Source organism: Callorhinus ursinus, unplaced genomic scaffold (assembly GCF_003265705.2).
Source record: "Callorhinus ursinus isolate GAN/ISIS: 27379988/994484 unplaced genomic scaffold, GSC_fseal_2.0 scaffold38, whole genome shotgun sequence".
Lineage (NCBI taxonomy): Eukaryota > Metazoa > Chordata > Mammalia > Carnivora > Otariidae > Callorhinus > Callorhinus ursinus.
In genome coordinates this window covers 12,095,909-12,115,111 of record NW_027397100.1, presented here as the reverse complement: position 1 = coordinate 12,115,111, position 19,203 = coordinate 12,095,909, and the positions used below count along the sequence as shown (strand labels likewise).

Below are 19,203 nucleotides of genomic sequence, written 5' to 3'. Positions count from 1 at the left end.
CAGGAGGTGAGAGCTACCACCGCCCTTCCGTGGCACCCTACGTCCTGCTGTCCTGCCAACCCATGGCGGGTGGTTTGCTTCTTCTTACCGATGAAGGAGATTCAGAGAGGCGTGTGTATCTGCCACACATCAGCACAGAGCAGTTGAAGCAGGACAAGCCCAGGTGTATGTAGCTCCGAATGCCACGCTCTCCCCACACAGGATCCAAGCAACTAACCCTTGCCTGTGTCTTGCAGAACTGCTGGAACTGTGGCCGCAAAGCCAGTGAGACGTGCAGCGGCTGCAATATTGCGCGCTACTGCGGCTCCTTCTGCCAGCACAAGGACTGGGAGCGCCACCACCGCCTCTGTGGCCAGAGCCTGCACGGCCAGAGCCCCCACAGCCAGGGCCGGCCACTGCTCCCGGCAGGGAGGGGCTCCTCAGCTAGGGCCGCCGACTGCAGCGTGCCCAGCCCAGCTCTGGACAAGACCTCGGCCACCACCTCACGCTCCTCGACGCCCGCCTCTGTGACAGCCATCGACACCAACGGACTCTGAACCCAGACTCCCTTCCCTCTGATGACCTCACAGCGCAGCAGGATGTGGCACCACGGGCCTGGCCGTGGGAACCAGTGCAATGAGCTGTTGGGTCATCAGCCAAAAGTGAAGTGGAGGCAGGAAGAATGCAAGCCCGGCAAACACTGCTCCACGGCCTCTCCGGACACTGGCCCCAATTTCCTGTCTGTGGCCTTCGGGGACCTAGCGTGCCATTCTCTCTGCACACAGGCAGCTGGCCAGAGCGGCCGCCTCCTTCCTGGGCTCCCGGGTTTGTTCCTGTCCCAGCTGAAACTGGCATGGCCAGCCCCTTTTCCATGTAGACCACCAGCTCCCCTCCCTGCCTCTTGAGGCGGCAGAGACTGTCACTTGAGCCCCACCAGGCTGGAGGCAGCTTGCCCCCCGGGCACTGCCTCCCACTCGGCCATCCTGCAGCAGAGGCCTGGAGGCTGACAGCAGACTGTGGAGGAGATCCCCTCTGATGGGGTAGCTCCTTTAGCCCCATTTCCACCCTCAGCAGATGCCACTGAGGAGCCCCACCAGGACTTGGGCCGGCAGAAGCAGCACTCAGGACTCTCTCCTCGACCCTGCTGTTCAGACTTAAGATTATCAGATGTCACAGGAAAGAAGGCGCCATTTCACTAAAAGCACCCATCATAATGAAAAACAAATAAAACTTCTTCAAGCATCACAGATCATTTTGGGACAAGATTTTCCAGCCTGGCTTGCTTACTTTAGTTTGGGACCCATTTTTTTCTCTTACTTGATTTTGCTTATGCAGAAAATAGTTTCCAGCGCATGGATTGGTCTGCAGGAGAATGAGACTCAATTATGGATAGTCTGTTCTCTCTGAGCATGTTGGCCAAACTAGTATCGTCAAATCATTGAATGGATGATCTGTTGGAAATGCAGAACCTTTTGTCACCGCTTGACTGTTCGCACAGTCGTCTTGTTCTGTGTCCCTTTTATCTGAGGCCACGCATGTCCAGATCACTTTGTGGATCTTCTCGTGGTCTGTGTTTGGTCCCTTCTAAGCATGGTTGTCCCATAGGATGTGATGTGTTGTGGCTAGGTCTTGCCTCAGCAGTCAAGGCCTGGTCACATCCCAGCAGCCTTCCTGGACCTGAAAGAATTCTTCAGACCTCGTCCATAATACATACTACGTCAGCTTATTATCAGGCATACTGTCTCGGTTTCCCTTATGTTATCTATTTGATCGCTTCCCTCTTTGAGCTAAGAAAAGTTCCGTGAAATGTGACAACCATTTTGAGAGAGGCCCACCAATTTTTCTTCCCATCATCAGGGAGTTTTCCAGATGTTTACCTGGCTCTCCAAAGATGACATCACCTATACCCCTTCTAAAATGTTAGGAACTGCCATGCATATTTTTCCCTGCCATTTGCATTTTGCTGGCAGCCCAATGACCCTGACCCTCTCTCTGTTCACCTCCAGGCCTCCAGCACCCTCTTGCCCCAAGGAATCCATTGGGGTGAGTTGGTTGGCCCTGCTCCAGCTGGCCCACAAAAGCCCAGCTTTAGATGGCTACCTTCTGTGTGCTGACCAGAGTGAAATAAAAGGTCTCCATCTCATCAAGGAAAAGGGATCAGCATAGTAGCATTGTCCTCATATACATGTGTAGCTTACCGTGAGAACTTTCAAGTCTTTAATTTTACTTTACCGAAAGATTTTCTATCTTACAAAGAAACTCAGTGCAAGGCACCTTTAAAATACCTGGATTTCCATTGCATAAATTAAGGTATACCCAGAGAATGAATAATGTTACTTTATTGTGGAATTTTGTAAATTGCAGCAATTGGTGGGGCATCCTGACTTCCAACAGGAATGAAATGAGGACCCCAGACAGGACATGGGATTCCATTAAGACATGGGATGTCCCATGAGGAGGTGACGGAGCCTGTAAATAACAGCAAGAGGTTATCTTATGGCGCCCACTGGATCTGCCCCCAGTTCACTGCCTTTTCAGTGGGAAGATGCACACGTGGGCGGCTTCTTTAAACCTTCAGTGGCCACAAGACCCCCAGGGTAGCCCAGGTTTTTCCTGGGTGGAATAAAAAGCCAGAAACAGCAGACTATTCATCAGGGCTCAATGTCAGTTTCTGTAGCTAAGGTTTGAGTTTGGTGTGCAGGCCCCCGCTGACCATTGTGGGCTGTGGTTGTAAGGACAGCCAGGTTGCAGAGGTACTGTGATGCTGTTCTAGACTGCTTTGCTCATGTATCGCCCAGAGGCCAAGCTGGAAATCTGGGCAGTACTCTACACTGTAGTTCAGTTCTCAGACCTTTTGCTATTAATTTTAGTCACTTTCATATCTAGGTAGCTAGGGCATCTGTTCAGGACTTCCTATTTAGATGTAAAGAACCCCATTCTTCATCCTCCTCCTCTCTCAAATGTTCCTATTCTCTGGTTGGGAGGAGGAGGGGCACTGTCTTGGGGTGGAGCCGGCGGAGGGGTTGAAGGGGCCGGCGTGAGTCCAGCATTCCACTTGGTCTCCACTGTTTGCTCACCATCCCAGCTACCAGGTTTGGAGTACAAGTTCAGGCTTCCCGCTTTTCATGTAGTTATTAGACTTAAAATATCTTGATATAATCAGGTTGCTTAGAGAGGACCACCTTGATAGTTAATATCTGGGGGAACAAAAAAGACCAAGGAGATAAGACTGAAGATCTTGTCAGGGCAACCCCAGGCTCTTTGATATTATTGTAGAAATGAAAAGCAAAGGCGACACGTGCCTGTCCACCCATCAGAGGACATCTGGAGGATGAGGCCAGTGCTCAGCATTGCCCACTGAGGGACGCTGAGGAGTGATGGGACTTCATTGTCCTCTGCGTGCAAGGAATGGTTGCAGGAACCAGCGAAGGCCGAAGTGGCCAAACTGGGAGCCATCTTTAAATGTTCTGAGGGATGCTTGAGGGCTGGATCTTCATACCCTCCATCCTCCTTTGGGTCCTCACCACTTGCATCATGCCTGACTCCATTCAGTGGTGAAAATGGACTCGGGAAGAAGTTGGTTAATTACACCCGCTCAGGAATAAGCAGCCCACCCTATGAGTTGTGTGAGTGGGACTTGCACTTTGGAGGGTCCCTGAAGTTCCAGGGGTGGGCCTCTAGCAACTGTGCTCAGGCACATTCCTGTGACCCTGAGGTCACAGAACACGTGGAACTTGGACAGTGCTGAGTCATACATATCTTAGCGGATCTAAGTCTGGAAACCAGACACATCTACCCAGCACAGGTCGGTGTCGTGTTGGCTGCAGTGCGGACATCCTTTGCCCATCTGGGCCTGTTAGCCCACCAGGAGCTCCTCACTTCTTGGTGTCAGCATGAGCATCTTCAGCTTCTAGACAGAAAATCTACACTTTGTATGACCTTGTTCCAAAGTCAGATTGATCCCCAGGGCTGTCACCTGCTTGCAAAGGTTATAGACCTTGTTCTGGGTAGTTCCAGAAGATATCTCAGCAAATGGAGTTGAAGGTTCAGCAACACTATTGAAATTGTATGGTAGTGAGCTCTTCAGCATGAAAGCATAATGACCAGGTAGCCATTTGTCCTGGAAACTGTAGGAGGTATTATGGATTGAATGAATCACTGAAAATAGAATACATCTTCGAAGCCTTCTTCAGAACTGGTGTCAGAACCAGGTCAGTAGACCAAGCCAACTTAGATTTGGGCGGGGGGGGAGGGCTGGTTTGGTTTTTGTTCGTTTTTGTTTTGTTTGTTTTAAGCTATTTGCAGAGAACTGGGTGGTGGCATGTTTGAACCAAATGTAAGAAAAGCCAGAGGGACGTGGACTGTTCCAGCATGGGCCAGATGGCTGGCTTGTCCGTGGTGGGGTGGGGGGCTGGGCAGGCTGCTGAATAGGGTCCTTCCAGCTCCGAGTGTCTAGTTCTTGTGAAACCAAAACGTTGATTACCTGCCTCTGCCCACGTGCATTGACATGCTCATTTCCAAAGATGATGGTGCAGGTGACCGTTTCCATCGTGAGCCAGGAGGAGGTTAGGAGGCCTGAGGGCGTACCTTGGATCCCCCTTGCCCTCCACGGCCCCAGAAATGGCACTTCCTGGAGGACCCCATCTAGTCCAGCCCACAACTGCCCAGTGTACACTCATTGATGCTTATACCAAATAGGGCGTGTGTGGCTCGCAGCTGGCAGAGGCAGCCCGTCCCTGCCTTCGAGTTGGCAGAGAGAAGCAGCAATAAGCATTAGGTGAATGATTGAAAGTGCTCTTTGGCTCAGCAGCCTTCAGTCCACTTTCATGGCTTTCCAAGTTCCTGATGAGGCTACAAAAGCTCCATCCATAAAAGAAAGCCAATAATGTAAATAAATAGAAAACTATGCCTCTGAGCGTGGTCTTAAGGGGGGATGAGGAATGTGAAAGCACCCACAGGATATGCGGTAGTCTGGTTTCTCTGTGCTTCGCCATTTTACTCAGACCGGAATTTTTGTTACTTAACTCTGTGCATAACTTATTTAATGTACTGTATAAATGAACCAAAACTGTTAAATATGTATTTAGTTTGTTCTACTTAAAAGTAGTCAATAAAAAGGCTATATTCCTTTTCTGGCTTGGGCTGGAACGGGACGGGGAGGGAAGGGGGTGTACACACTAAGAGGTCCTGTCAGCGGGCTTCCGCGGCCACTCCCCCTCCTCCTGGGGGCCCTCCAGGGGTTCTTGCCATGGTCTAGAGAGCACCCAGGGGAGTGAAAGCCGGAGTTACTGCTGAGGAGCTGGTTCCAGCTGCTAGGCCTCTGGGAAGCCAGCGGGGGGCCCAGGCCCAGTCAGGCCGGCTTCATACTCTGGGCCTGCGGTCAAGGGCAGCAACAGCTTACAGGCACTCCCGCCCCTTCACTGTTAAGTGATCTTCCACAGAAAGTGCAAAATAGGGTAGTGGACTTGTAGGTACTTTTTTCTCATAGTTCTTCAGTATTTCCTTAGAAATTTTTAACATACCTGGACTTGTGATTATTCATTCCTGTTCTTTTACACTGATGTTAAATCATACATGAGTTCACTGTTGCCTTCATGTTTATTTGCTTAGTGGTTGTATGATTTAATTGAGGCTGTAATTCTCTTAACCCTTCTCCTCCTGCTGGTGGTTGGATTGCTTTCAAGTTTTCCCTGTCCAACATACTGAAGTGAACCTCTTCTTTTGCATGATTCATTTCTTTGGGATAATTTTCCAAGGCGGGAGTTCTAGGACTGAAGTCTTGAATCCATGGAGCATGCGTTCAGACTGCTTTCCCTGAACACCCACCAGCTTGCAGTGCCTCCGGCAGACCCAGTGTAGTACTTAACATGGCACTGAAGTGGTCTGCCCAGCAGTGACATGACCCACACTTGTGCGAGCACACCCATGCACACCTGTATGTATGGAGTCTTAGGCTGTCAGTCCAGTTTCCTAGCTGGTGACCTGAGGACTCACTTCCCAAGGCCCTGGCCCCATCCTCACTCCTGTCACCTGAAGAATACCCATCACCTGAATACCGATCTCTGGCCTCTGCCCTAGACCTACTTTTTATTTAAGATTTTATTTACTTGGAGAGAGAGCGAGCTAGTGGGGGAGGAGCAGAGGGAGAGGGACAGGTGGATTCCACCTGAGCATGGGGGCTGACATGGGGCTCCATCCCACGACCCTGAGACCATGACCCAAGCTGAAATCAAAAGGCAGATGCTTAACCAACTGAGCCTCCCTGGCACCCTGCCCTAGACCTACTTCTAAGCAGCCTTGCCCTAGAGGCTTCTTGGCACCACCAGCTTCACAGGCCTCCAAAATGCAAAGGGGGTGATCTCAGGGTAGGGAGAAGGGGTTGGGCTGTGGCCATGGCCCCAGAAGGCAAGGTGGGGCTTTGCTGTATGATCTTTCATGCAGATGGTGCCAACTGCCGGTCTCTCGGCAGCTGCCCAGCACTGCAATCCACCACCTAGAACAATAACAGGATCTCAGCCTTGTGACTGTCAGCCTAGCACAAAAGCACATTTGGTAGACAAGTCAGCAATCCAGTCTGCCTTAGCTCTGAAAAAAATCCTAGGGACTCAAGTGATAATATAATATTAAACTAATTATAGAAATCGCAGACCAAAATATTTGCCATTACCATAAAAAACCCAGATGCTGGATAAATTCCAGTGAATGTACTTTTTAATTGCATTGCTGAGGTCACAGATGAGAAAGTATAGGAAATCCCCAAAGGTCGGGCTAAAAATGAGAGGAGTACAGTAAACCAAAACCACAGAGGTGGTTGAATACAAAAGAGGAAACATGTACTGCCTGGGGTCAGGAGAAATTTCAAAAAGTTGAAGTGTGAGGGATTAACTGCCTCTGGGAGCCGTGTAAGCCTCTACAAAATAGAGAAGCAAATCTAGGACCTTTCCAGGAAGCCAGGTCACTGGCTTTGGCCTGAGCGAAAAGGCAAGCAGGGTAAAATCTGTCTGCAGAGGGAACTGAGCAGAAAACCCTGCCCCTCTGAAGAACAAGAATCTGACTAGACTCATGTCTGCCTTCTCCTGGGGCTGAGGAATTAAGATGATTCTAGGCTTGGATGCAGTATCTCCTGGTGTCTGGCAGAAGCAAACATGCAAATCCTCTAGAGAAAAATCAAAATATCAAAAATACTGATATGTCAATTATAAAGTGTCCCCCCCAAATTACTAAACATCCCAAGAAATGAGCCACTATGAGCAAGAGTCAGCAGGAACAGCAAACAATTGATTTAGACCCCTGGGATTTCAGATACTAGGATCAGGTACAGAATGTAACTACGAAACCTCTAAAGATGGTTTAAATAAGCAGGCAGATTTGAAAATCGAATTCTGGAGCGGACAATCATTGAAATTCTCAGTACACCACTGACCAGCATAGCAGATGCATCTGAAAATGAGTGAAGCCTAGACTAGGAGATGGAAAATAGGGAAGAGTTGTTCCTTCTGGAAGGTAGGTAAGTGGAGAGCCCTTTCAAATTTTACAAAAGTATGGAGTCAAGGAGCCGACTGACGTGTTTTCTCAGTATAAAGGGAAATAATTGGCCTGAGATGACAGCACAGTCTCCAAATGAGCATACGCAGCGGTCTGAACTCCTCTGGCCTGTCTGTGCTGCTTTCTTCCTGCTGGAATTTCAGGGTCCTGAGTTGGGTGTACCCCCTCTTCAGCTGTCCTCCCTCCCTAGAGGTTGGGGGAACCCACAACCACCCACCCGCCCCTCCCCCCATGCCCCAGGACAGCTTCATTGCCTGGTGCCGGGCGCCCTCCTGTGGAAAGAGCCAGACTTGCTCCCTCTAGTGCCTCCAGCCTGCAAGCAGATTCCTATCCAGGGTGCACACCCCAGCAACTTTTCCTCTCCCCCTTGCACCAACCTTTTCCGAAGCTGCCTTTCTGCCCCAGAAGTTCAGCTAACATTATCTGGGTGCCTCCTGGGGAGTTCCAGAAACAAAGAGGACAAGCCCCACCACCTTCTGGTGGCTGGGCCCTGTATAGCCCCTTCCAGATCACCCTCCACCTCTGTACACCCATGGCTCTTCCTTGCTGCCCCAGCTGCCATCCTGCAGCCCCAAGGTTTGGCCTCCTTTCTTCCTTTGTTATAACTGCTATTGTCTTCCAGCCCTGGGCTGGCTTCTATTACTAGAGGATACTCGAGATACCCCTCGGTGGTGTTCATGCTTGATAGCAAGCAGCTGTTGGTGCCCGGGAATCAGTCAGCTGTGTGACTTGGAGCAAAGTACTTGCTCGCTGAGCTTGTTTCTTCATCCATAAATTGGGAGTGCTAACGATGCCTACACCATTAGGTTGTTGTGAGGTGAAATGTGATCATATGGGAGTTGTCCCAGCACAAGGCCTGGCGCTTAGGAAGCCTTTGTAAACGGAAGGTGTTCTCATAGTCTGGTGCTGCTTCTGCCAATATGTGATTTCCTTGAGGATTCATCTTTGTTTCAGTATCCTGCCTGAAGCATTGTGTCCTGCTTACATATTTGTTTTGAGAATAACTTCCTAGGGGCACCTGGCTGGCTCACTTGGTAGAGCATGCGACTCTTGATCTTGGGGTTATGAGTTCAAGCCCCATGTTGCGGGGGATATATATATAGGACATATATAGAGAGAATAACTTTCTGAAGGCCCACCTAATTCCCAGTTCCTTTGTTTTGACCCATCAGAGGCTGTGTTAAGGAGATTTCGTGTATGTGTTGCCCTCTAAGAGTTAGACTGCAGTGGCAGCCATTTAGACTGTGTGCACCTGGCCTGGCACTGGGCCAGTCCCCGGGACAGGTTTAAATGTGTGCAGGTGAGTCACTGGCACAGATGGGAGGAAAGTGAGGAGGCAGGTGCAAGGAGTGGGTGAGGGTGAGGGTGAGGGGGTGGTAGCTGGTGGAAGGAACTACAAGTTCTCCCAGCATCTGTACTCTGCCTGCCCTTGAACTGGGTACTGTTAACCAGCTCAGGACACTTCACTGTCCCCAGCACCTGCCACAAAACAGGTGCCCAGTGGCTGCTGAAACGAGCTGAAGAGTCACCAAGAGCAGGGCATGGAGGGTGAGGCCTGGAAAGGTGACCTAAACCTGATGGCTTTGACCTGCTACTTCAAGGCTGAGGAGGTGTGTGGCGGGGGGGGGGGGGGGAAGCCATGGGGGAGGCCAGGAGGGAGTGACTGAGGCTGCCCGTAGCCCAGCTCAGCTGGTGTGTATTTTAGGGAGTGGAGGCTGTACACACCAGGAGTGGGGCTGATAGCTCAGGGCTTTGAATGCCAATTCAAGAACTCGATCTTGATGCTGAAGGCAGTGTGGTACCATTGAAGGGTTTTAGCAGACTCCTGTGGTCCCCATGGCAGTGTTTTGAAAGCCCCTTGTCTGTTCCGTTATGGGAACAGACTGGGCGGGGGGTGGTGGACTAGAGATGGGAAGCCCAGTGAAGAGGCTGCCAGTCTCCTAGGCCAGAGGTGATGGTGGCCACGAGCTGGGGGTTAGGGTGAACACAAGATGGAGATGAAGGTGGAGTTCAGTAAACACAACGTAAAGGCCTGGCCACCACCTCTGTGCCCCCCCAGCCCCGCTGAAAACTTTGCTCTCGTTGTAGCCTCCAGGTTTGGGGTCCAGCCCCCACCTCCACCCCCACCCCTACCCCCAGCGCTCCCCTGACAGCTTCCTGGCTCCTCGTTACCTGCAAGACATCACACAAATTCCCTGTGGCCCGGCCTCCTGGCTCACCTCCAATCCCTTACACTTCAGGGTCCGCCTTCTGCTCCCTCTGCGCCCCAGCCACCCCTCAGCTGTCCACACCCCGACTGGACTGGGCTTTCACAGCTCGAGCCCAGGACACCCTCCCAGCGGCCACATCCCGGCCCCTTGCGGCGCTGACCGCACTCCCCTCCCCCTGCAGTACCCTCCCCAGCTCCTCCGAGCTTCAGGAAAGGAGGGAGGACACACACAAAAAAGGTGTTAACTCCGCAGTGAGGCAGGCCAGGGAACAAAGGCTCTGGAGGCACTCCCTTCCAGAGCTGACAGCCTGGGGATTTCCGCATCTTTGTTCAAAGATAGCAATGGGAAGTTTTTAGTTTTGAGGGTTTGCTGTCGCTGTTATTTATGGAGGAAACAACAGAAGCAATCAGAACACCGGGCAGAAAGCAGGATTATTTCCTCCTGGGAGGGCTTCTTCTCTATCCAGGACACTAAGCCCTCCTCACGCCCACCCAGAGCTGTGTGCCACTGTGCTGGCTGCACCTTTTAGGAGCTGCCACGAGTCTGGGGAGAGGGGTGGCCTGAGCACAGCCTGGCACGGTGCTGGCCAGCAAACCTCCAGCGACCCCTGTGCTGTGGGAGCAGGTCTGTGACCCTCCAAGTCTGAACTCCTGTGGGGGTCATTAGGGAGAAACCCCAGGGAAGACCCTGCCTAGAGTCCCAGACCAGGACGTCCACCCTGAGCTGGTGCCATCTGAGTCATTTTCTTGGCACCACCAGGTCATTCAAGAACATTGGTGAACTGTCACTTAGCCCACTGGCCGCTCACTGCTGGCTTAAAACCCACCACAGCTTCCTCGGGATGAAGCACATTTGAGGCCCTGCTGCCTCCCCACCCTCGCCTCCGCCCACTGTTGCCCTGCCCCAGCCTCAGCCCACTGGCCCCCTGCCCCAGCCTCAAACCACTGCCGGGCTTCCTTCAGTTCCACAAGGCAAGCTTTCCTCCGCTCAGAGCCTGAGTGTGTGTTTTCCTTCCTAAAAACTCCCAACCCCGACACCCTCCAGACCAGGTCAGAGGCCATCCCGTGCCCTTGTGGTACCATGTGCCTCCCCTTTAGAGCCATGTAGGTCAGTCACCTCTCTCTGTGCCCCCCAATCCCTTCTCTCCAGATGGCTCAAAGTAGGTCCCCCCAGTGCCTGGATGGACCACGTTGGCCATTCCGCACCTGGTTCTGTCAGGTGACAGGGGTGGTGACAAAGCCAGTCTGGAAGGGGCTCGGGGAGGAAGGTTCTGTCAGGGGACAGGACTTCTCACAGGCATCCAGCCACACTGTCTGGGACCCTGAGAAGGCTCTGTGCCCCCAACTCCAGATCACACCCTGTTGGCAAGGAGGGTGATGGTGAAGCTAGAATAGCCAGCCAGTTTTCAGGGAGCTGAGAGCAGAAACCCGATCCAGTTCACTTACTTTCCCAGGCAAGACCCCAGAACCAGGGTTTGTGGAGGTGAGAGGGCCCTGAGTTGAGGAAACAGGTTAGCTGTGAAGTTCCCACCGTCTGGAGAGAACGGGAGCCCAAGATGAGAAACAGTTGATTTCTAAAGAAAGGCTGCCAGCCCTGAGTGGCTGGTGTGATATACAAACCAACCCCAAAGCCTGGCCTTCCTGCCGAGGGAGAGAGAGGACACACCACCAGAGGTGACCACTTCCTTTATTGCCTTTGGGCTGGGGTCCTGGGCTGGGGCTCAGAGGTATCTCAGGGGGAGCAGGTGACACTGGGCCCAAATTATTGCTACTTGGCAAGGTCACCTTGGGACTTCCCATAGTGCCCTGAGTACGGGTGGGCATGAGCATGCAAATGATATGCAAATGACATGCAAACCAACCAGGATCCTGCAGAAGGCTCTGGTGCAGCGGAAGGTGCTGGAAGAGTTGGGAGCCTGCCAGCCCAGGAGGGTGATGGGGACACCCAGGTCCTTACCCCACACTGCAGACGGATCCGGCCCAGCCTCAGGGGTCGAGGTTTGGTGGGGGGGTGGTGTCCCTGAGCATCAGCCCTGGTTCTGCGGCTGGTTGAGGAAGAGCAGAAGCCTGGCCCCAAGGCAGCAGGAAGAAAGCAGGGTACCCACTAGGCAGCCAGACAGCCCAAGGCCCACCCAGAGAGGGAAGCGACCTGCTCTGTGTCCCACAACAAGGCTGGGACAGAAGGGGACCAGAATCCAAGCCTCCTGAGCCAGGCAGAGGCCAGAGTGCCTCAGAGGCTAAAGATTCAAATAGAATACACTGATAAACAGAAAGCAAGCAGCCCAGTCCCTGATCCCTGGGCTGAGGGACTCTCCACCGGCTGGGTCGGGGGGAGGGGGGGCGGGGGGCACCTCTGAGAGCCCAGCCCCAGGTCTAAGAGTGGCCACGTCCTTGGTCTTGGTGCTGAGTTGACCAGTCCAGAAGCTCCAGAATGAGGCAGGTAGGGCCCCAGGGCCTTGGCTTATGCAGGTCAGGCTCAGTTATTATTCATAATCCACCAGGAGGCTAGGGGTCAGAGGTTGAGGATCAGAAGGCATCAGGGGCCCACTGCCACTCCATATGGCTGTAGAGAGGGTTGGGGGCCACAGCATACCTGGGAAGAACACAGTGGTGAGGGTGTCCGGAGCCCGAAGGTAGTCAATGAGGATGCGCTGGAAGGCCTTACTACAGGCAGAATGCTGGTGCCTGGGGAGGTTCATGGAGTGACCTGAGGCTGGAGCTGGTCCCCCAGAGGGCAAGACCACCTGGTTGAGAGCTCCCCACTCCCTCCCCAGTCCTGCCTCCTACTGGCTCTGAGCCTCAGCTCCCCCTGTGAACTGGGGGCAAGAGTGCATACTGTAGCAGGACACGCAGAGGATTACATGAAGTGTAACCCATGGGTGCCTGGCACAGGCTGTGGCGCAGTTCCCCGAGTGCCTGCTCTCTACCCTGCCCCCAGCGCTGTGTTCAGGTCTTCATCTGCTGTCTCATTTGGCTCACAGGAGGGTAGACCTCTTACCACTCTCATTTTGGAAAGGACACCGCTGGGGCTCGGAGGGGATAAGTAACCCTCCCAAAGTCACACAGCCAGGGTCTGATAGCGGATCATTGGGACCACGGCCTGACTCACTCCAGGGCCCATACTCAATAAACGTTAGTTTTCAGACACCATTCATACCTTCTCCAGGAGGCCTCATCCTGCCAGAACTCATACAGGGTGAAAGAGGCATTGTCTAGCATCTTCTGGGCAGACACACTGTGGGACCAAAGAGATGGCCAGGCCCAGGCTACCACCACCACTGCCCACCCAGCCGGGGTGTCTAATGGGAGCCCTGGCCCAGGATGCCCAGCCCCCCGGCACTTTGCCCTACTCACCACCCCCGCCCCGACCTTGGCCAGCCCACTAGCCAGCTGGGGACTCACTGCAGGCAATGGCTCTGGGCCCCTGTGAAGTCCACGTAGCAGCACAGGGCACGGTGGAAATCCTGCAGGGCTTCCTCCGCCACCTGCACCTCCCTCTGGGCCACGAGGATGTGCTAGCAAGAGAGGCCACCTGGTCAGCCAGGGTAAGGCAGGGCTCAGCGAGGGATGGGATGTGGCCTTCAGGAAGACCCCGCCCTGCCTGACTTGCACCAGCGCTGGCCTGCCATGAGATCAAGCTCCTGCCCAACCCGGCTCCCCCCCCCCGCATCCCTGACTCCATCCTCCTCTCCCCACGGCCAAGGTCACTGCCTCTATCCTGCCACTGTCTCTCTCTCCTGCAGTATGCCACCATTTCCTCCCTCCAACCTCCAACCATGCTGCCCAGACCAGCTTTCAGGGATGCAGATGAGGGAGACTAATGCCCAGAGAGGGGCCGGGACTTATACACGGTCCCACAGCAAGGACCGGGCCTGGCGCCTGCTGCCAGGCCTGGGGGACGAGGGCTGGACCAGCCTGGGAAAAGGGCATCTGTATAACCCAGAGGCCAAGTGGGCAGCAGGCCCGTGAGTCCCCTCACTTAATGAGCACCTCCTCCTGGCACGATGCCCAGTTGCCTGTCCCTCTCCTGGACTTACCGAGTCAGGCCCCTTGGTAAGCTCCTCTTCGTGCAGAGGTTCCAGCCTGGGGGCCTGTGAGGGACGCAGAGTGTGGGCAGGGCCCCCACCGTGTCTGGCTCAGACGGATTCCAGGAAGGTCCTCCCCCTTGGGGCACTGGCCACATGACCCTCACCTTACACTCGAGCTGGTCAATGAGCTCCTGGAGACGGTTGACCTGGAGCCGCCACCGCATCTCGGCTCCCGAGCTCTGCCCTGGGGTGGGAGACCCACGGTGGGGAAGTCTGGCACGGGCCCCGCACGTGGGGAAGCCTCTCAGGGACAGTGGAGGGGTGGGCACTGCGCCCGCCCAGCACCCTCCTCAGCCAGACCTCCCACGCTGCCACAGGCCCACCTGTGTCTGAGGCGGAGGAGCCAGGAGACCAGGTGGGTGACCGACCGATGCTCCGCAGGGCCCTGCGCCCTACCCGCCGACTGCCGTGGGGCCTGCTCTGCACCCCCACACTGTCTTCGTCTGACCTAGGGAAGTGGAAGGTCGACCGGCTGCTCCCAGACCCACAGGCCAAGGACTGGGGCCCCAGAACAGGGCCAGGCCTGGGTGGGGCAAAACAGGCTTCCGGGGACATTGAGACCCAGCCTCAAAGCCAGCCACCCCCTCTCACCCCTTCTTGGCCTCCCTGCCAACAAGAATGTGAGCTCTGGGATACTGGAGCTACGGAATGTGATGGAAGCCGAGGGCCCTGGAATGTGGCGACGGCGACCAGCGGGGCACCTCACATACCGTGGGCCCCGGGCCTGGGCCTCCAGGGTATCTGATGCCCCTTCCAACGAGCTCTGCAGGGCTTGTAGCTGGCTCACCGTCTCCCGCAGGAGGAAGCGCGTCACAAACTGGTCCACCTTGGAGGCCCGCTCATACTCCTGGGGGCAGAGGGGACATGGTCAACATTTCCTGGTCTCAAGCCTATTATTTCTGAACGGGGAGCCACTGCCCTGCCCCCCTACCCCTTGCCCATCAAAGCAACGGAGACAGCATGAAGAGCAGAGAGCATGCAACAGGAGCAGAACAGTGTTGGGACTGGGAGCCAGGCCTGGACCCTCCTCGTCTGCCTGGCTTTCCTTCCTGGGAGGTGTGAGGCCAACTTAACAGGGAGGCATCTGCCGTTTTCTGGGCCCCAAGGCCCCTTCCCTGTTGGGACGCCACCTTCAGCCAGTGTGGCCCCACGTACAGGTAGGCAGGTGAGGGGTAGGGCAGGTCACAGGGCATCCAAAGGCCAGTTTTGACACGAGGCAAAATGATGGTGTGATGTGGCCCCATACTCACCAGCTGGCCCTAAACTCATAATTATGCATGCATTCATTCATTCACTCATCCATGCAACAAACTTTTACCTTCTCCTAGGAGCTGCAGATACAAGCCAGCCAGCCAGGTCCCTGTCCTTACACACACACCAGCACTGATCCCTACATCACTAGCCGCCACTCAGCCCCTCCCATCGTGGGCAGAAAGACAAGGCTGACATATGCCAGGCCCTATGCTCCTCATGTGGGATGCTCAGAGACTCTCCAACTACCTTCGCCTCCTTGTGCCTCAGTTTCCTCACCCAGAAAACAGGGATGACAGCAGCCATCTCACTGAGCTGTTGAAAAACTTCAATGAGTTAATTCCTACACAGGACACAGAGCAGGATGGGAGTCCTGAGGACCCATGGTCCAGCCAGGGGCTTGTCCACCCTCCACGAGGGGCTCCAGAGGCACCATCCATAGGGGGCTTCATCTCCTGTCCATGACCTGCCTCAGCTCAGCCATCAAATGAGCCCTGCTGGGCCAGGCTTATGAGCTGGGAGGCGGGAACAGAATGGGGGCTGAGTCCTCACTCTTGAGCTGATGGCCTCTGTCCTGTCTCTCCAAGCCTGGTCTCCAGACTTCCTGGCCATGCTCTGAGCTCCCTGAAATCCTTCCAATAAATTTCCTTTTGAGCACTTAAGATGATCAGTCTCCGTTACTTGCAACCAAAAAACCTGGCTAACATAACAGTACCCCCTCTTTGCCAGGCCATGTTCAAAGGAGAATTTCATTTAATCCTCATAGCAATTTACAGGAACCATAATTGGCCCCATTTTGCAGGTGAGAAGACTGAGGCCTAGAGCAGTTGATTACCTTGGCCAAGATCACTCAACTGTTAGTGGCAGAGTCAGAATTCAAACCCAGACCACAAAAATTCCTCCCTACTCAACACTAAGCACCTTACGAGCATTGCCTCATTCGTGATTATTAGCCCAGTTTTATAGTTGAGAAACCAAAGCCACAAATCACAGAATAAACCGAGCCAAGATGTGCCTGTGGGTTCTGGGAGGAGGAGCTTTTGAGTCTGGAGCTGGTGAGGTTTACCCATGAGGTCACAATGTGGCCTCCACGGGACAGAGCAGGGGCAGGGGCACCCCCCCCGCCCCGCCCAGCCAGAAGGCAGGGCAGAGGCAGCATGGGCTGTGGCCCCCAGTGGTGACCAGCCCTGCCATGGGAAACAACAGTTCTCACAAGAGGACCAAAGTGCCCAAGCAGGCCTGCAAGGAGAAGCCGCCCGATATGGACAAGGCTGGGCGGAAACAGCAGTTCTTCAGCCACCTCAAGCGGAAGAAGCCAAGCGTGAGTGCCAGGGTGCGGGGGGTAGGTGGGAGCCAGGGGTACTTGAACAGGTGGGCAAGAGGGAATGCTGGGAGTCTAGGCCTTGTGGGCATAAGTCCAAGGGCCATAGAAAGGCTTGGATAACCCCTCCTGAGGATGAGGGTCCCAGGAATCTACGTGGATGTGGTTGGGTCTTAACAGCCCAGAAGGGAGGGCAGGGATTCAAGAAACCAGGAGAAACCAGGAGACTTGGGAGTCCAGGAGGGTGGGCAGGAAGGGATTCTCCCAACTCGTAACAGACGGGTAGAAGGCTCAGCAATGAGAATCAGCCCTAGTTGGAACCACAGAGGCTATGGGCACAGGGTGTTCTCTTATGCCCCCTTTCCAGCTTCTAGCCACAAAATGTGCTATTCTTCTGGGGTGGGTTAGAGTCCCAGCACCAACGCTAGGAGGGCAGGCAAAGAATCCCATATACGTCGACGGTGCAAGGTCTCGGGAGGTCAACCTCGGGTGGGTAAGGGTATCCAGAGGGAAGGCAGGGGTCCTGGGCGATGGGGCAGGGGGAGACCCACTCCCGCCCCCTGGAAACGTAAAGGGAACAGAGTCCCAGGAGACAGGACCTGGTGGGTAAGGATCCTCAGCAAGAAGACGCGGGGCGCTCTTCCCCCAGGCCAAGATCGTGCTGCTTTTCCCCTTGGACAAGCGGCAGCAGCTAGCCGAGGTGGCGGCGGGCCCCAGCGCGCGGCCTGGGCGACCAGGCGAGGACGCGACGGGCGGCCCGGTGGGCTCCCCGGCGGCGGCGCCCATGCTGCGAGGAGCGGGCGACGGCGCTGATCGGCGCGAGGGCGTACGCGCGCGCGAGATGAAGAAGATCTTGGTCCTGCTGCTGCTGCTGGACGCGCGGCTGCAGGAGGAGGGGCGCTGCGCGGCGGGCGCGCCCGGGGGCGGGGCCGGAGCGGGGGGCGGAGCCACGGTGGCGCCGGGCTGGCAGCGGCTGTATGCGCGCCTGCTGACCGAGAGCGAGGTGGACCGCGATGCCGACCCAGCCGAGGAGCAGCCGCGGAAGCGGCGCCGCTGCCCTCGCCCGCGGCCCTGAGCGCCCGGCCCGGTCCGCGGCCCCCGGCCCAATAAAGAGCGCATAGCAACCCTGGCGCCCGCTAGCTCTGTCCGAGGCGGCGCAACACGGAGCTGGGTGGGGGAAACTGAGGCCCAGAGCGAGACACGGATGAAATGGGAGTATTGATGGCAGAGCAACGGCCACGGCCTGGAGCCAAAACTGTTGGTGCCTTCACCTTGTGACCGAAGCGACAGAACCCCCACCGCGAGCTGGGGAGGGGCACCCAGCCACAGTGGAGGGAAGCTATTTTCCTCCTCCCAGCAACTCCAGGCCCTGGTCAGAACCTTCAAGGTCTGCAGGCCCAAGGGAGGTGAGTTTGGGCAAACCCCAGCTTGGCCAAGCTAGGAGGAGGGGCCTGCTTCCCACAGAAGTCTAATATCTCCAAATGTCCCCAACATTCACAAGTCCTTAGACACGGGGAGGGTTCCAGGCAAACAGCCACCACCCTGGAAAGAACTGAGAAGGCCCCACGATCAGCAGGGCTGGGGCCTGGGACTCACAGTCTGCCCGTGAGAGCACCCAGGTGGAGAGGCTGGGCTCTGTGGGCCTCTGATCCCTCACTCCTGCCCCAATGCGCTTGGTAACCCCCAAGTCACCTCAGTCACTTGTCTCCCAACCTACCCTGTGCCATCCCTTTGCCCACACTGCAGCCAGAGACTTCTTCCAAACCACTTAGCCAGCTGTAGGACAGTTCACTCTCCTCATAAGCCCCCACCGGTTCTCCGTGGCCCACAGGGAAATGCCCAAACTTACTGTTGTCATGTGCAGGCCCAGCCCCCAGCCTCAGTCTCTCCTTCTAGGGCTTCTGAGTGACTCCTATCCTCAACCCTGCTCTAGCCATATTACCACTGTGCTCTCCAATGCAAGGTTCACCTCCCTCACTCACCCAGGAGGGGCCGGCATGCTTTCTGTGAGAAGGATCCAGCTGCTTGTTCTCATTCTCCTGGGTCCCAAACCCAGCTCCAGACCTGAGTGCTGCCCCAACTCTACCGAAACTGTAGCCAACCTTCTACTTGTGACCGCCTCAGAAAGTCCCAAAGGGGGCAGATGCAGCAGGGGTGAAGGTCCCAGCTTATTAAAGACATAGGCCCAGCTTCTGCTGAAGATGCACTTTCGTTAGTGTCAACACAATCGATATCCCTTCCATATCCCCCTGCATCAGGCTGGAGGTTGCATGACCCATAGCATCTCTCCAAATGCTTGTAAGAACAAACCTTTTCCTACCACCCATGTGGTCACAATCATGGTAACCATGTTCTCCAATGTGGCCACACATCCTGGCCATACGTGATTGGCCGAGGCTGGTCTTACCAGCCTCTTCCCTGGGACTGTAATTCAGGAGCTGTGAGAGACTGCTACATAAACATGCATGGGCTTAAGCCGGTCTTTGGAAGAATAAAAAAAATAATGCAGACAGTACACATCCTGGAGTTAGGCCCAACTTCCAGTCTGTTCCCAAAACCTGATTTCATCTTTGCCCTTGGTATCCATAAGACATACAAGATCCTTGGGACGCCTGGGTGGCTCAGTCATTAAGCGTCTGCCTTCAGCTCAGGTCATGATCCCAGGGTCCTGGGATTGAGCCCCGCATCGGGCTCCCTGTTCCACGGGAAGCCTGCTCCCTCTCCACACCCCCTGCTTGTGTTCCCTCTCTCGCTGTGTCTCTCTCTGTCAGAGAAATAAATTTTTTAAAAATCTTAAAAAAAAAAAAAAA

At 54.9% G+C, this 19,203-nt stretch overlaps 3 protein-coding genes across 7 annotated transcripts in view; 2 read left to right on the top strand and 1 right to left on the bottom strand.

Moving 5' to 3' along the window:
- Positions 1-5,110, top strand: part of CBFA2T2 (CBFA2/RUNX1 partner transcriptional co-repressor 2) — a 154,666-nt gene extending 149,556 nt beyond the window's left edge. For all 3 annotated transcript variants that reach the window (XM_025876567.2, XM_025876566.2, XM_073880540.1), the window contains exon 11: positions 237-5,110. In XM_025876567.2, the coding sequence (XP_025732352.1) occupies positions 237-536 (300 nt within the window). In that variant the 3' untranslated portion in view covers positions 537-5,110. The remainder of the gene's footprint in view (positions 1-236) is intronic.
- A 6,302-nt stretch (positions 5,111-11,412) lies between these two features.
- The window catches only part of NECAB3 (N-terminal EF-hand calcium binding protein 3), a 16,517-nt gene continuing 8,726 nt past the window's right edge, over positions 11,413-19,203 (bottom strand). For all 3 annotated transcript variants that reach the window (XM_073880542.1, XM_025876225.2, XM_073880543.1), the window contains 8 exons: positions 14,532-14,668; positions 14,145-14,269; positions 13,926-14,005; positions 13,771-13,824; positions 13,136-13,248; positions 12,891-12,968; positions 12,327-12,418; positions 11,413-12,238 (listed from right to left, as the gene is read on the bottom strand). In XM_073880542.1, coding sequence (XP_073736643.1) covers positions 12,210-12,238; positions 12,327-12,418; positions 12,891-12,968; positions 13,136-13,248; positions 13,771-13,824; positions 13,926-14,005; positions 14,145-14,269; positions 14,532-14,668 — 708 coding nt within the window. In that variant the 3' untranslated portion in view covers positions 11,413-12,209. The remainder of the gene's footprint in view (positions 12,239-12,326; positions 12,419-12,890; positions 12,969-13,135; positions 13,249-13,770; positions 13,825-13,925; positions 14,006-14,144; positions 14,270-14,531; positions 14,669-19,203) is intronic.
- On the top strand, positions 16,187-17,522 carry CUNH20orf144 (chromosome unknown C20orf144 homolog). Its single transcript, XM_025876763.2, has 2 exons — positions 16,187-16,393; positions 17,043-17,522. Exons 1-2 carry the CDS (start codon positions 16,265-16,267, stop codon positions 17,466-17,468), a joined length of 555 nt encoding a protein of 184 aa, XP_025732548.1. The 5' UTR covers positions 16,187-16,264; the 3' UTR covers positions 17,469-17,522.